This window comes from Mustela nivalis, assembly GCF_964662115.1.
Source record: "Mustela nivalis genome assembly, chromosome: 10".
Classification (NCBI taxonomy): domain Eukaryota; kingdom Metazoa; phylum Chordata; class Mammalia; order Carnivora; family Mustelidae; genus Mustela; species Mustela nivalis.
Window position 1 is genome coordinate 96,390,611 of NC_139029.1, and position 15,149 is coordinate 96,405,759.

The following is a 15,149-nucleotide window of genomic DNA, read 5'->3' on the forward strand; positions in this document are numbered from 1 at the left end:
GAACATAGGCTGTGCAACACGGGGGCAGGGAGAGCAAGTAAATGTGGCCCAAATGCCAGTGGTTTTCTGAGTCAGCTTATAGAGTTTGGGTGCTAACTACAGGGAAAAGGAGTCACTAGTGGGTTTTAAGTACAGAGTGATAGGGTTATACTTATATTTTGGGTAGTCCTCTGGGTTTCAGTATAGTGAATGTACAAAGGAAGGTGAGACTGAAAGCTGGGAGACAAGTTGAGAAGATCACCAATTGCGTCAAATGCTGAAAATGGTCAAAGAGGATGAGGACTGAGAAGGAGTTCATTGCATTTGGCAGCTGAAGGTCTTTGGTGACACCTAAAAGTAATTTCACTAGAATAATTTAAGCAGAAGCCATGTTGCTAACCCAGTGGTTCTCAAACTGTTGTCTCCAGACCAAAGGCATCAGCATCACCTGGGAACTTGCTAGAAATGCAAACTACCCAGCCTCATCCCATACCCCACCACAAAGCTCTGGGAGTGGAGTACATCCTGGGTGATTCTGATGTACGCCAAAGTTTGAGAACTACTGGGCTGAACAAGTCTTTCTCCATCTCTTCTATAAGCAGTGCTTATCAGGAACCAGCTCTTCCAAAACTGAGCTGATGCCCTAAACACTCATCAATATCATGGTTTCTCAGCTCTCTGAGTAAGTTGTTCCCTCTGTCAATTGTATGCTCTTCCAACCTTCTCTCTCTATGTATAGATACATGTAGATAGTCTCTACCTGGCAATATTGAACTCATTGTTTAGTGCCTAACTCAAACACCACTGAAATCTTTCTAATTTCTTCCAGGCAACCCTTCAATGGATCCTCTTGCACATACCCCTATTATGGCATTTATTTTATTATACTGTATTGTTTGGTTTACTGTCTTCCCCACTAGCTAGAAGCTCCTCAGGAGCAGAGGCTGCCTGGTTCATCTCTATATCCCCATTGTTTTCATGTAGTAAATGCTCAATAAATGTAGAAACAGAAAGCTGTAATGGGTTGAGGAAATAAGAACAGCCAGGGAGAAACGACTCTTTTAAGAGGTTTATGAAAGAGAAATTTGAAATTGAAAGAAATTTAAAGAGAAATTTGTTTGAGTCTACAATTGACAGTAATTGTGTGTGGGCACATGTGTGCATTAAGGCTGGGAGAAAATTATTGGCTGAGAAGATCAGATTTATAGAAGGGAAGAAATGCATGACAATGAGAGTGGGGTCAGTTGGATAATGAATGGCAAGATGGCTTTGGAAAAGGCAGGAGGGGATGAAATCAAAGTCAATGCAGAAGGATTAACATTGGAATAAAGGAAAGACTCGTCTCTGAGAGAGAAGGGCAGGAAGGAAAGGTGGGAACATAAGACATAAGTTGTAAGGTTAAAGGAGAGAGGTTGGGGAGCTCTTCGTTGGTCTGCCAATTTAGAAACGGGGAAGGCTAGGGACAGTTTTACAGGGGAGGGGATATTTGAGCTAGGAGATGTCTTTATTGAAGTGGGAAGTGAGGCCTATTGCTGCGGAGGAAACAGGGAACAGAAAGAGGGAAAGAGGCCAGAGGAGAGTGGTAGAGGCTTGCACATGCCTTAGAGTTGGGGGTGGGGTAGTGAGGTTAGGGAGCAGCAGTGGGGCTAGGGGTATTCTTTGGTGCTGATCCATTATAGCTGCTGCAGGCCCCCCCATTCACTCCACGGTCTTTGGCAATGGGAGCAGTATGGGTGGACTGTCTTCAGGCACTGTCTCTGCAATACAATGGATGATTCTGGATACAGATCCCAATACCAACACAGAAAGCATTCTATCTCTACCTATCATCAATGCAGGAATATAACACAGACAATAACAATATTACATAGGACAACACAGGAAAAGATTTAAGATATATGAATTAGAGCTTAGAAGCAGAATACAAACTATATGTATGTCATGATTACAGCTCTGAAAGGTGCATATGAAGCAACACCTGAATAAAATATACCAAAATGTTATTAGCAATGATATCATAGGGGATTTTCCTTTAATTAGAAAAATATATATTTACCTGCTCCGTTTCCGACCTGGGCCGGTTCACCCCACCTTAGGCAACCTGGTGGTCCCCCACTCCCGGGAGGTCACCATATTGATGCCGAACTTAGTGCGGACACCCGATCCGCATAGCGCACTACAGCGCAGAACTCCTGCGCTCCAGCGATCCTCCTGCCTCAGCCTCCCGAGTAGCTGGGACTACAGGCGCGCGCCACTGCGCCCGGCAGAAAAATATATATTTAAATAAAAATATAGAAATAAATAGAATTGGTTCTTCCCCTACTGCCTTTGTATTTTATTAGATATGTTTAGAAGAGAGTATTAAAAATAAACAGTTGTAGTGTAGAACCAACCTGTAGAATTGTTTGAGCTTCTCTCATCGGAGTGGCAGAGGAAGGGACAGGAAATCCTTGAGTTGTTCCAGAGCCTGTGGCTGGCAAGCAAGAGACTGGGCATCATGCTGTAGGGGAGCACAAAGGAGGTATGTGATCAGGCCCTTGTTTCAATAAACTTGGGAGACCAGGCTTACAATAAATGATTACTGGATAACTTATTCCGTGCTCAGCTGAGTAGTCCAAACAATGGGTGGGGTTGAATCTCTGAGGCTGAGACCTAAGGGCAGGCATACAGACTTTGCAGAAGTCACTTGTGTGCTACTGGAGGTAGTCAGATGAACCCAGGCTGTGCCTCTGACTAGCAGCTGTGTGCTCTTGGGCAACTTCTCAGGCTTCACTTTCTCCCTGTGATGTGGGAATCCTCATACCTACTGATAAGCTGGCTGGAGCATTACGAACAGTAAAGCAGATAAAGTGCTTAATACAGTGCCTAACTGATAGTGCTCCATTTATATGTCCTGCCATTATCATTATTAATGTGATGAATGTTATTATTATCCATAAATATTTACGATAGAGGGAACGACTTTTACTTCTTTGGAGGGAATTCAGGGAGGTGTCCCCAGGGTGCTTCTCTCTCACCTCTAAGAGCAATGCTATGAGTTCACTCCAGGAGTTGAGGAGGGAATAGGGAAATATGCAAGGAGGAACTCCATGTTGGTTCTTCTTTTGCATGTATTTGTGCTACTTCTCCCCGCCCCCCCAAACAGGTGTGTATTACTCCAGAGCATGCTTTCCCCTTCCTCTCCCACTCTTTTGTCTTTCCTCTTTTCAACTCTTCTTACTTCCCTTTCCTCTTCAAGACCCCAAGGAGTGGATAAGGAACTACACTATCTTTTGCATGTTCCGAGTTTTGCTTTTTGAAACTTGAAAGCTGTCTCCTAGTTGCAGCTTGTGGAGTTTACTTAAATCAGTCTGTGTGCCTGCTATTCGTTCTTCCCCTTAGAGAAGATCTATGCCCCCAACCGCTGCCTTTAATAAATACTTTTAAATGATAGTCATCTGTAGACAGGCAAATCTTCCAGACCATAAAAGTTCAATTAAGGAAGGCTCTTTTGAGGTAACTATATCTTGCAAAAGAAACCAAAAGAGGTGTGAACTGTCCACAGGGCCCTTCTAGGCAATGAGGTGTATTTTCCTGGACTCAGATGTAGATCTTAACGTGGGAACCATTCTGTCTTGCTAGCATCTGTTCTTCTTTTCTTGCTTAGACATTTAACAAGTGGGATAAAAGGGAAAAAGTCAAAGTTTTGCAAGAAAAATGCTTAGACCAGTAATCTGAGCAAGAGAGCAGAGTAGTCGTATTACATTATTCTTAACAAAAATCAAAATGATTAAAAACAAAAACAAGTTAGTATCCAGATCAGGTACAACCACCACTCACCTTCTAAATTCCAATTTTTACATTCCTTCCCACATTCATGAGTAATAATGATGTACTTTCAGCTTTGTTGGAAACCCTATTTGTATATTTTACAAGGTCATTACCTGCAGCACCAGATACCTGCTCTGAGCCCAGCAATTACCACCTCTGTCTCTGCACACATTAGCACACATACACACCACTGATTTGTACTTTCCTATAAAATTACTCTTTCCCTTTTTAATTAGAATGTTTTCAGAAGCAAACCCTATCGTTAAGGCCATGTACGCTTCCATTATAAATACCTGTTGCCAGCCATTAATTATCTCCTGATGAATTACTTTAGAAGATTTTTTAATGCTTACTTTAAAAAGTGAGATTTATTTTCCTTACTTGTGATGCCCCCCTTCATACTTAGTTAACCACTTTGAATTCCACATAATAAGAAGATGTTCCCTTTTCTTCTGCTTCAAGGGACTTAGATGTGATCTGTCCTCAGATAGGATGAAGATTTTTTTTCATACTTTAAGGTGGAAACTTTCTGTATGCTGGGACCTCACTGCTTAAGAATTTCTTGGCTAATTGTGAGAGAAGAATATAAGAATGTTGGGTAGAAACACCTGGATAGTCTCTGAGAACAAAACACCTTAACATTGCATAAATATCTATAGTTGCATAACCATTTTAGTCACTGAAGCACTGCGAGTCATCCAATAATATTGTGGTTTGATAATTACACAGTTGTGGATTTATGCTCCTTTTGAACTGGGGAGATGTCCTGGTGCATACAAACCAATCTTTTTATATATTATATATAATATTATATATAAAATGTATATGTCGATTTAGTAATTGAATTGTAACACCTCCCAGCATAAAATACTTAGAAAATTTTAAGTTAGGTAGTATTAAAGTGAGGATTCCTATAGGTAAGCTTTCCTGATTACCTCATGGATGGCAGAGAGTTTTGGATTCTTTGTTAAGATACCATTCATCATGTAGTACATGCACATGAGGAACAGTTCATTATATAAGGACAATCTCAGATTTTCCTTTTCTTTCTTTTTTTTTTTTTAAGATTTTATTTATTTATTTGACAGATGGAGATCACAAGTATGCAGAGAGGCAGGCAGAGACAGAGAGGAGGAAGCAGGCTCCCTGCTGAGCAGAGAGCCGATGTGGGGCTTTATCCCAGGACCCTGAGATCACCCTGTCAAGGCAGAAGCTTAACCCACTGAGCCACCCAGGCACCCCAGATTTTCCTGTTCTTGACATCAATTACATTGAAATAGTCACATTCCTAAAAGGGTAACAATATGTCAGGAAGCCCAAATTATAATTTCTTATATTGTTTATACCCTTAATCAGAGCAGAGACAATTAGTTGAAGAGTTGATTGCTCCTAATTCTCAGAATTAGTTTGAATCTTAAGATGAGCTCCTGTCTTCTGGAAATTGTCCTCTGTTTGACTGAACCTGGTGGACCTCTCAGAGTGTGGGTCTTTATTTTGCACTTACTCCATGCTCCATGCAAGACAAACAACCAACTACTGTGGGGTTTACAAACATGAATGAGAGACAGTTCCTATGTTCAAACTGTTTACAGTCCAGTTTGTATAGGCCACCTCAGTTCATTCATATCTTGTAGGCTGGGGACAGGATGAAATGAAAGTAGCCTTAGAATTAATCACAATGCTCTCTACTTTCCCACAGCCCCATGCTTTATCTTTGTTGTATCTATGTTATTTGTATACTGGCCTTCCAGAATGTACTCTAATCTCCAGAGAACAGGGGCTGGGTCTTGTTCTCAAGTCTATTCTCTCTATATGTCTGTATTGCCACAGAGTCAAGGATGTGCTTTGCAGAGGATAGGCTCTCAAAAAATGTATTTAAATCAAAGACTGTATTTGCTTGCTTGGACTTCTTAATTACAGTGAGTCAGCTTGTTTTGTACCAGTATTGTGGACTTCACCAATATGGTGAAACTGGTGGACCTCTGCCTAGAGGTGCTCACACTAAAGATGGTCTTGGATGTGCTTCATTACTGTTGCAGGAAGAGACAGTAGAATGAGACTGAATAAGCAGTCAGAAACAGCAGGAGTTTTGTCTCAGCTGTCATTAATTACTTATTTAACCTTGGGCAGGGCACTTAAACTCTATCTCAGTCTCTTCATCTGTGAAATGGGGGATAATAATGACTGGCTTGGCTGTTTCCCATGACTGCTTTGTGAATCAAATGAGATAATATACTTAAAAGTGTTCTGAAAAGCCTAAAGCACTGCAAGAGTACAAGGTATTATTTTGCAAAGAAGTCTTCCTTTCAATTCTTGTTTTCATAAACACTTTTTCACACATCTCCAGGTTCCTGGGTTATGTGGTGAGATGTGTAGAGTAGCTCACCCTAAGCTGTTACGTTCACCAGAATCTTCTCTTTTTATTTTAAAGATTTTATTTCTTTATTTGAGAGAGAGAGAGCGAGCCAGAGAATGTGGGGTGAAGGGCAGAGGGAGAAGCAGACTCCCCGCTGAGCAGGGAGCCAGGTGCGGGACTGGATCCTGGGACTGGATCCTGGGACTGGATCCTGGGACTCGATCCTGGGACTCCAGGATCATGACCAGAGCCAAAGGCAGACACCTAACCAACTGAGCCACCCAGGCACCCCACCAGAATCTTTTCTTCAACATCTGTAGCATTTAACTGATCCGGCCTAGGGTTCTCCGAAAGACCTAGACAATTATGCATCTTTCTCCAATTCATACATATATGTCCTTCATTCAGCATTTATTCAAAACATATTATGAGCACTTATGTGTACTACTGTGAGAGGAACTGGGGCAAAATGGACAACATAGGATCTCTGTCTTTGAAGGACTTGGAAGCCCATGGGATCTGAGAGAATAGACTTGAGAACAAGTAAGTGCTTAATTCTGCATTTGTTTTGAGAGGCAATTCTACCTGAGTTTTAATTAGTAAAGACATCTATGTATATTTTTAGTTTTGACTAAAATGAAAACTAGTGCTGCCTTATTCATATTTTTCTACTGCTAATGGTCTGTAGGTTTTAATTGGGCCCCAGAGACTGAGGTTTTTGTTTTGTTTTGTTTACTTCAGATGAAAGTTTGGGGGATCCCATTTTTCTTTGATTCAGTATTGTTATGAAACTTTAAGAAATAGCAATAGCTAATTAGTTATGGGATTACCTGAATAATTTCCCACCAATTTTTCCTATAAGGTAAGAATTGCTTCGATTCGAGGCACTGTCCTGGGGAAGACCATCCCCAAGTCCAGTAGAGTAATTAAACTGAAGAGTGCATTTGGGGCTGACATTTCCAGGCAGATTCTGGCATTTCATATCCTTGGCTGCTACTCAAGCTTTGAGACACCACCACATGACCCCCTGGGTCCTGAAAGGGATTAGGAAACTAGTCACCTAACTGCACACAGTAGAATTTTGGCTTAGCTTTGGGGAGAGCTCAACAGGAGAAAGTATATTTCCATGCAATTCCATCCTGCTAATCAGTTAGGGTCCTAAAGTAATCAACAGCTGTGGGGGTGCTCCACCTGAACACAACTCTTTCTCTTTCAGCTACATTGATCTCTTGCCATTTTTATCTTCTCTACCAAACTTCCTTTTCCTTCTCTTGTATTTCCTATATCTGAGAGTAGCCCATGATGATCCAAGATACTGAGGTCATTGCTGATTCCTTGACCTACATTTCCTCTCTCATCTAAGCTATTACTAGATTTAGGAGCCAATGCCGCCCATCTTTTCTGCAACCCCACAGCACCTGCCCAAGTTCCTGTCTTGGGGGGAGAGGCTCAGGTCTTTATTGTTTGCCTTCCTCTACTTGTTCCCTATGTCTGAAAAAGCCTTAGACCTCTAAACATGAGATATCTCTTCTCTACCAGATTAATCTTTTGGTTCTTTAATTCTTAGTTCATCTCTTGGGGTCTTCCCGGAAGCCTTCCCTGCCCACTCCTAAGCTGGGACAGGACTCATAGTCCACCAGATGTGAACTACAATAATTTACCTGTCATACTGGATTTTCATTGTTGGTCACTGGTCTGTCTTTATCCCTCAGGTACTCACACAGGATTTGACCCATGGTAATATTCACCAAAATGCTACATGATGAGTTGGATTGAGTTGTTCTCTCTTAGTCTTTGCCAACTCCAGTTTTTCCCTTGATTTTCAGCTCCCATTTTGTTTTGTTTTGATTCCTTTATATCCATAGCTTCCTTCAAAACATGTCTTTTAAAACACCTCTTTGGTCATAAACTTCTACTTTGATTCATAACATCTAATCTTTATTCCTCTTGTCCTTGTGGCAGTGTATGTAATTTTAAAATGGTAACAAATCCAGCAAAAGTTATATGTGAACATAATAGTTGTTTTTCTTAAAACAGTCACCTTGGGAAATGCACACCTATTTTAATTAGTCAAAGCCACAGTCATTTCTGGAGCCACTCTTTGGGGATGAATCCCTTCACATTTTTCTGAATATATTTTAATAGTGACACAGTTAGTCTTTGCAGGTGAGGTTTAAAATTTGTATAGAGCCAAGTCACCATGAACTATATTTAGTGAGTAAAGAGAATGCCCTAACTGGTAACTCTATGTGTCAACAACTAAAAAGTAATGTTATTATCTTTCTCTGAACATATTTGCACAAGGGAAATTCCAAAGCTATTTTGACTAATTATGTTATTTTTGAAAAGAGTTTCTAGCATCCCAAGGTGACTACTTTCAATAATAGTACTTGCTTTTTTATTGTAAAGTGCTTATTCAAATCCAGTTTGGAACTTCATAAGCCTCTAATACCTCTTCTCATACTTGTGTAGTGTTGTTTTGTAGACACTGGGAATCAATAAAGCCATGATCTTTGCCCATAAGGACCTCCTAATTAGTTGAGAACACAGAAATACCAACAGTCTTGTGTAAAAAATAGGCATTTTAATAAGATAAAGAAACAGTACAGTGGAGAGACTGTCTGTGAGGGGGAGGAATTTGTTACAGTGTCAGCAAAGCCTTCTCAGGACTGAAGGATTAATGATGATTAGAAGTTCACTAAAAGAAGGAGGGAAAGGGGATGATAAGAGTCCTTCCAAACCAAGGGAACAGAAGGTACAAAGGCTGAAACAAGAAGATATGTTTGGGGGAATCTCAAGTCGTTCAATACTGTTATTGTGTAAAGTTCACAATGGGGGCAGAGAGGATGAGAGATAGGGCCCAATGAAGTAAAGGCCTGTATTTGCTGCTTTTAAAAGTTTGGACTTTATCCTGTAAGAGGCAGGAAGAGTTTCTGTGTGTAGGATTTTCCTTCCCAGTAGGATTGTAAACTCTCACATCCAATTAGTCACATAGGTTTTCACCTCCCCGCCCCCCCTCACCCCTAGCTCCCAAGATTGTCTCAGATCCATTTCTTCCTTTCCATTCTGACATTTACCTCATTAGTTCAGGCCTTCATCTCCTCATGCCTGGAGTGTTTCACAAACTCCTGACTGGTCCCTGGGCTCCAGTTCACCTTTTGCTCCTGACAATCAATTTTACACAGGATTATCAGAGCAACTTTCCTTTCCATCAAGTCTCACTCCTGTTCAAAAGCCTTCAGTGGTTTTCTATGATCTGAGAGATAACTACATCTCCCCCTTCTCAGTTGGTCCTTCAAGATCTTACCAATCTGGTCCCAATCCTCCTTCCCTCCTTGACTCCTATCACTGCAAATAGTGCCAGAACTCATCTGCTTATTCTCTTATCTGTACCTTTGCTTTTATGGTGGCTGTCCCCTGGAATGTTACAACCACACAACCCTTTTTGCTTGTTCTGTTTCCAGCTGTTTTCTTTTACAAATAGTAAGCCTACATATACCCATGCTTGATCCTATTCCCCACTCTCCTCCCGGAAGTAACTACTATTCTGGTTATATTTTATTACTATATACTGCATGGTATGCATCCATAAATAATATATAGTATTGTTTTGAAAAAATTTAAACATACATAAATGATACTCTTTACATCTCCTTTTGCATTGAGCTTTTCACTGTCATTTTATTCCTGAGTTATCCCTATTGAATATATGAATATAGTCTCATCTATTGCTGTATCTCATTTTATAAATATGCCATATATTATTCATGGGTGGGATTTAGGCTGTTTCCAATTGTTGGCTTTTACAGGGATTCAGGGTGTCATATATGTCAGTTGTTGGCTTTTATAAACAATGTTACAATGAATATCTTCAGCAAAACAGGATTCTCCTCAAGTGGCTTGTGCATCCTCCGACTGCAGTCCGATCCCATTGTGCTGAGGACATTGATACGCAAAGTAAGGGATTTAAAGAAATACTTGCTGAATGAATGAATGAATGGTGTAGCACACAACTGGGGTTGATGGCCCTGTTCCTTGTCGATGGGCTTGGCGCCTGAGCCCCCATTTCCTTCTTTGACAGCGCTGGTCCTTCTGTAGCTGGCCCGGGAGTGTGTGTAAGTGTGGGGGCGTGGGGGCGACACTTATCTCACGGGAAGGGGTCTCTCGCTCCCGGCAAGTTCACGGTCTCTGCAACCCTAGCGTCTGAAGTTCAGGGTCCTATCACCCACCTCCTTCGACAGAGGCCCAGCCCAGCGAGGCAGCCCAGCGCCGACTGAGTTAAGGCGCGTCGAGATCAGACGCGGGCTGGAGAAGGCTTGGAGGGGCAGTCGGAGGACTCGTAGTAGATCCCTCCGCGCGCAGCTCGGGCCGGCGCTTCTTCCTGCGGGAAACCCCTGGGTGCCGAAGGCGGCGGGGCCCGGCCGTGGCGACAGGGGGGCGGGGTTTGCGGTGGGAGGAGGCGGCTGAGGCGGAAGGACACACGAGGCTGCTTCGCTGCACAGCCGAGAAAGTTTCAGCCAAACTTCGGGCGGCGGCTGAGGCGGCGGCCCGGGAGCGGCAGACCCGGGGTGCGGGCAGTGGGGACACTTACGCCTGAGCTTCGGGGCACAGCTCGAGGCCGTGAGCCACAGAAGCAGGAGGAGGAAAGAAGAGAGTGGGGGATCCTCTGTGGGGACCCCCTCCTCATGTGGATCTGCGCAGGCGGAGGCGGCGGAGGAGGCGACCGAGAAGATGCCCGCCCTGCGCCCCGCTCCGCTGTGGGCACTGCTGGCGCTCTGGCTGTGCCGCGCGGCCCCCGCGCGTGGTGAGTATGGGGCCGAGGTGTGCTGTCCCTGTCCCGGGGCCCGCGCACCGCCACCGCGGCCCGACCGGCCACCTGGGGCGATCATTCCCCCCCCCCCCCCCTTCCGTCCTCCACTCTGCGAGGAGGCCGGGCTCGAGTGAGGCCACTCGGTTCCCCAAAGTTTGGACACAGTCAGGGCCTCCTTCCCCGCACTCCCTGCCGCCTCCTACGCTCCGCGACCGGTGGCCCCACACACGCCTCCTCGGCTGAAGGGGGGGCGGGCCGCGAGCCTCAGAAACTCGCTTTCCCAGGCGCTTGAGTTCGGGGAGTTGGGCTGTTCTGCCCTTTGATTCCGCGTTTCCTGGGGTCGAGGGAGAGAGCCGAGTGCCGGCTGCGCGAGACGAACCCTCGCCGGCCGGGGACCGCAGATGGGCTGAGCAAAGGAATGCCAGATTCTGGCGTGGAGGGAGCGGGGGCAGGGCCTCCGAGCTCTCAACGGCTTGTACCTCCGCTGCCAGACTTCGCCCTGGCGGAGGGAGGCACGCAGTCCGGGTGGGTGGGTTTGGTTTGGATGGGGACAGGGTTTCGTGGTGCGCCAGAGTCCTGACACTCCGAATCCCTGCTCCCGGTGAATCCGGTGTGTTTTGCTCGGGGACTTTGAAAGGTGGAGGCAGGAGCAGTAGGCAAACTGGTGTGGCTGCATGCTGAGCCACATGATTTAAAAATCTCGACTGCTGTTATTCTTTCCGAGGCGCTGAGCTCGGGCGCTGTTTCAGACTCTGTGTCCAGCCCCAGGAATGTGGTGTGACGATCACCAACTCCTCCAACCTGGCAGCGGCATTTGCTGCTCTTTTGGCATGGTTGGGGGTGGGGCAGGGGCGGGTGAGGAAAAGTGGATACGTTAATTCAAAGTGCTTCCTTGGAAAGCCTCTTTATGGTTGGATATGAGCAGCTGTCTTTCCGAACACGGTTGGACCGAGGAAAGGGAAATCGAATCACGTCTTATCCATCCCACCCATAGTCTTAGATTCCGATTTTCTTCAGACTGTTTGGTAGAAACAGCTTGGCTTTTGGAGCCCTCTGTAATCCTGGGTTCAAATCCAGCTCTGCCACCAACCAAATGGGAATGAAATTACCCAGCTAATAGGGTTAATTAAGAGAATGTATATTAAACCCATGGCATATAAGGTATTCAGAAAGTACTTTCAGGACAGGGCTGTGTATTATTTTTAATGAACTCTGCTTCCAGTGGGTTGGTAGCTTATGCATGTTTGTTAAACTGAGATTTCTTCTTTTCCTAGCCTAATCCGAGGAAAGTTTTTACCTTTACCAAAAAAACCTGGTACATGAGCTATGTCTTTTTGCAAAGAAAAGGTTAAAAAGATGATGAGCTTCAGAAAAATTTGCTCTTTGTTCATTGTTAACAGACAGTTGGCATGCCAATCACAGATGTTTTAAAGAGAACACATTTTTTGTTTGTTTGTTTTAATCTTTTTATCACAGTACTGAATTTTCATCACCAACCAGGTACTTCTTGGAAAGCTCTAATTCCATGCACCACTATGTCCGTAAGGATTTCAGAAGTGGACCAGGAGGCTGTGTGATGATGAACCAGAAATCATTGTTTCAGAAGCATTTAACGAAATAGGATGGCATTTTTGCCTTTCCTTTTTCTTTTGAGTAAAAGCTTGACTGTAAGTGTAGATTTATGATAAAAAGGACTATAAACAATGGGCTAGTCTGAGGATTACAATCCTTGGTTTCTACCATTAACTTGGTTTAGTAAATAACTTAATCTTCATGGTAGGTACTCTCCTCATTTATGAAAAGAACTTAAGAAATAATTTTAGAGAGTTGGAGGGAATAATAAATAAGACTGCAAAGCAATTTTCAAAATTAAGTGTTAAATGGTAAGATTGATGGCAGAAATTGGATTACTTTGACACATAAGGCTTCTCTCATTCTAGGACCTCAGTACATAGAATGATACCCTCTTTTATACTTTGGTACTGATGACATAGTGCTATTACCAGCAAGCTTTAAGGTGGACAAGTTGAATGTTAGTTACTTCAAAGGACTAGATATGGATATGTTGATTTTTAGACAAGTGTTCTTCAGATGCTAAACTACTGCAATAAAATATTTTAAAACCCTGTTTTTTGGTATAAATCTTAAATCTTTTCAGAGTCCAGTAGAGAAGGCTTCTTGAATCTTCTTGATCTGTTATCATTGTGTTTTTGTCAAGGTACCAATTATAATACATTCTTCCCAATTTTTGAGTGTTCCTGTATTTGGGATTGTGGCCAGTTGTTAATTTAAATATCATTGAGTTCCCAGGGCAAGAAGGAGTCAACCCATCTGTCTGATTGTCTAAACAGCTATCCAAAACCACCTCTTGCTCCTTGTTTTCTTTTGCTTTGTAATGGGAAGTGATTCCCTGGTTTTAAAGCCTGCTAGATAATTTCTCAGCTGAATTCTTCTCTTGCTTTTAAAAAAATAAATCACAAAGAGCAATTTTTTTTTTTCTTTCAGTTGAGGATGAAGTTTATCCTAACACTATTTTTCTTTTTTTTTCCTTTCTTTTGGTTCTTTCTATATTATTATTCTTCGGCAGGGACAGGGTGGGAGTTGTAGAGGGAGGAGGAAGGAGAGTGATTATCTCTTGTCTTTCTTTTCTTTTTCCTGATGTTTTGATTTTTAAAAATTATTTACCCACATCTCCTTGTCATCCCACTGTGCTATTCCCACTCTACTGTCTCTTCCATGGGCTTCCTGTGGTATAGAAGAGTAAGCGTTTCGTTTACCTGAATTGTATTTGCTGACTTCAGGACCTTTAGAAAATGTTGAAATTCAGTGGGATATGCTTGGATGCTTCAGAGCAGCCTTACAATACATTTTAAAAATATCACACCCGCAGAAATTCTATTTTGCCCACAAAATTTGCATTGATCTAGTTCCCACTCTGATGCCATTCCTGGTGGTTCTTCTCCTTACCCCATCCCCTGTGATAGAAGGAGGCTCCATGTCCTGGCTGCATCAAAATCAGACTCAACACCCAGGGATTCTGATACAGCAGATCTGAGAACCTGTGTTTTTCAAGGTTTACGGTAACTTCTTGGAATCCACTGATAGTTCATTATTCTGCCTTGAAGTGTATATAGTGTGTATATGGGGGGTCTTTCCTTCTTAATTTTAATAATTTCCAGAATTAATCTAACCTTAGCTATACCAGTGTTTTAACCCTCTATCAAAGATTTTTAAAATTGCTAAATAAAATCTGTTGAGTATAATGCCATTTCTTCTTGTTCATCTGGACACAGTGGGTCTCCATTGTCTCTTTAGAAGGGCTTCATATATTTGAAAGATATATTATAAATCCTCTCCCAGATCCTTTTCTTTTCTGTTGTCCTTTTTTCTTCAAGCTTCATTCATATATATAATTTTGGACTCCCTTTATTTATCCTTGAATGAAAATATAGTAAGAGATTTTACATTTTACTGATATTATGTTTCCATTTGTTAATTTAAGTGCTTGCTTTCTTGACATTTCTGTCTGGATGCCACAAGTTGAATGTTTCATTTTCCTCTTCTTTCCCTTTTTTGCAAATGACTTGAAACCAAAAGGTTTATTTTCTTCTACTCTGCTGTTTTTATTGGTTTACCATATGTATAATACTTTGGAAAGATCACTGGACTAGGAGCCAGAAGACCAGTGTTCTCCTCCAGGTCTATATTTAATTAGTATTGTAATCTTGTGAGAGGGATTTTGGTCCTCCATTTGCTCACATATGTTGTCCATAGTCAACTGAGCCAGTTAGATTTGAGACTAGAATCTCTCCTTTGGTCCTCAGTCCAGTGCTTCTTCCACTCTCCACACCACTTCTATCTTTTGTACAAATGAGCTCATGTACACGAAAACACTTAGAACATCCTCAAGTGCTTATTGTTAGTGTGTACTTCTTGAGGAAGAGAATTGTGTTTTTTCATTTGTGCATTTTTTCCCTAATGCCCTTTCCCTGTACCTGGCACAGTGCCTTGGCATCTAATAGACATTCAATAATTGTTCGTTCAATTGAACAATTACTTCTAGTCATTTTCTTATTCTAGATTACTATGGTAATCCAAGACAGTTTTTTTTTTTTATATAGTATTTTCAAGAGTCATTGCTTACCTTGCATTTGGGGAAAAACCAAATTTTTCCCTTCCCCAGATGTTTTATTT

At 42.5% G+C, this 15,149-nt stretch overlaps 1 protein-coding gene across 1 annotated transcript in view; it reads left to right on the top strand.

Moving 5' to 3' along the window:
* Window positions 1-10,492: 10,492 nt before the first annotated feature.
* NOTCH2 (notch receptor 2) overlaps window positions 10,493-15,149 on the top strand; it is a 168,907-nt gene continuing 164,250 nt past the window's right edge. The window contains exon 1 of the mRNA XM_082685214.1: window positions 10,493-10,949. Within this exon, the coding sequence (XP_082541340.1) occupies window positions 10,877-10,949 (73 nt within the window). The 5' untranslated portion in view covers window positions 10,493-10,876. The remainder of the gene's footprint in view (window positions 10,950-15,149) is intronic.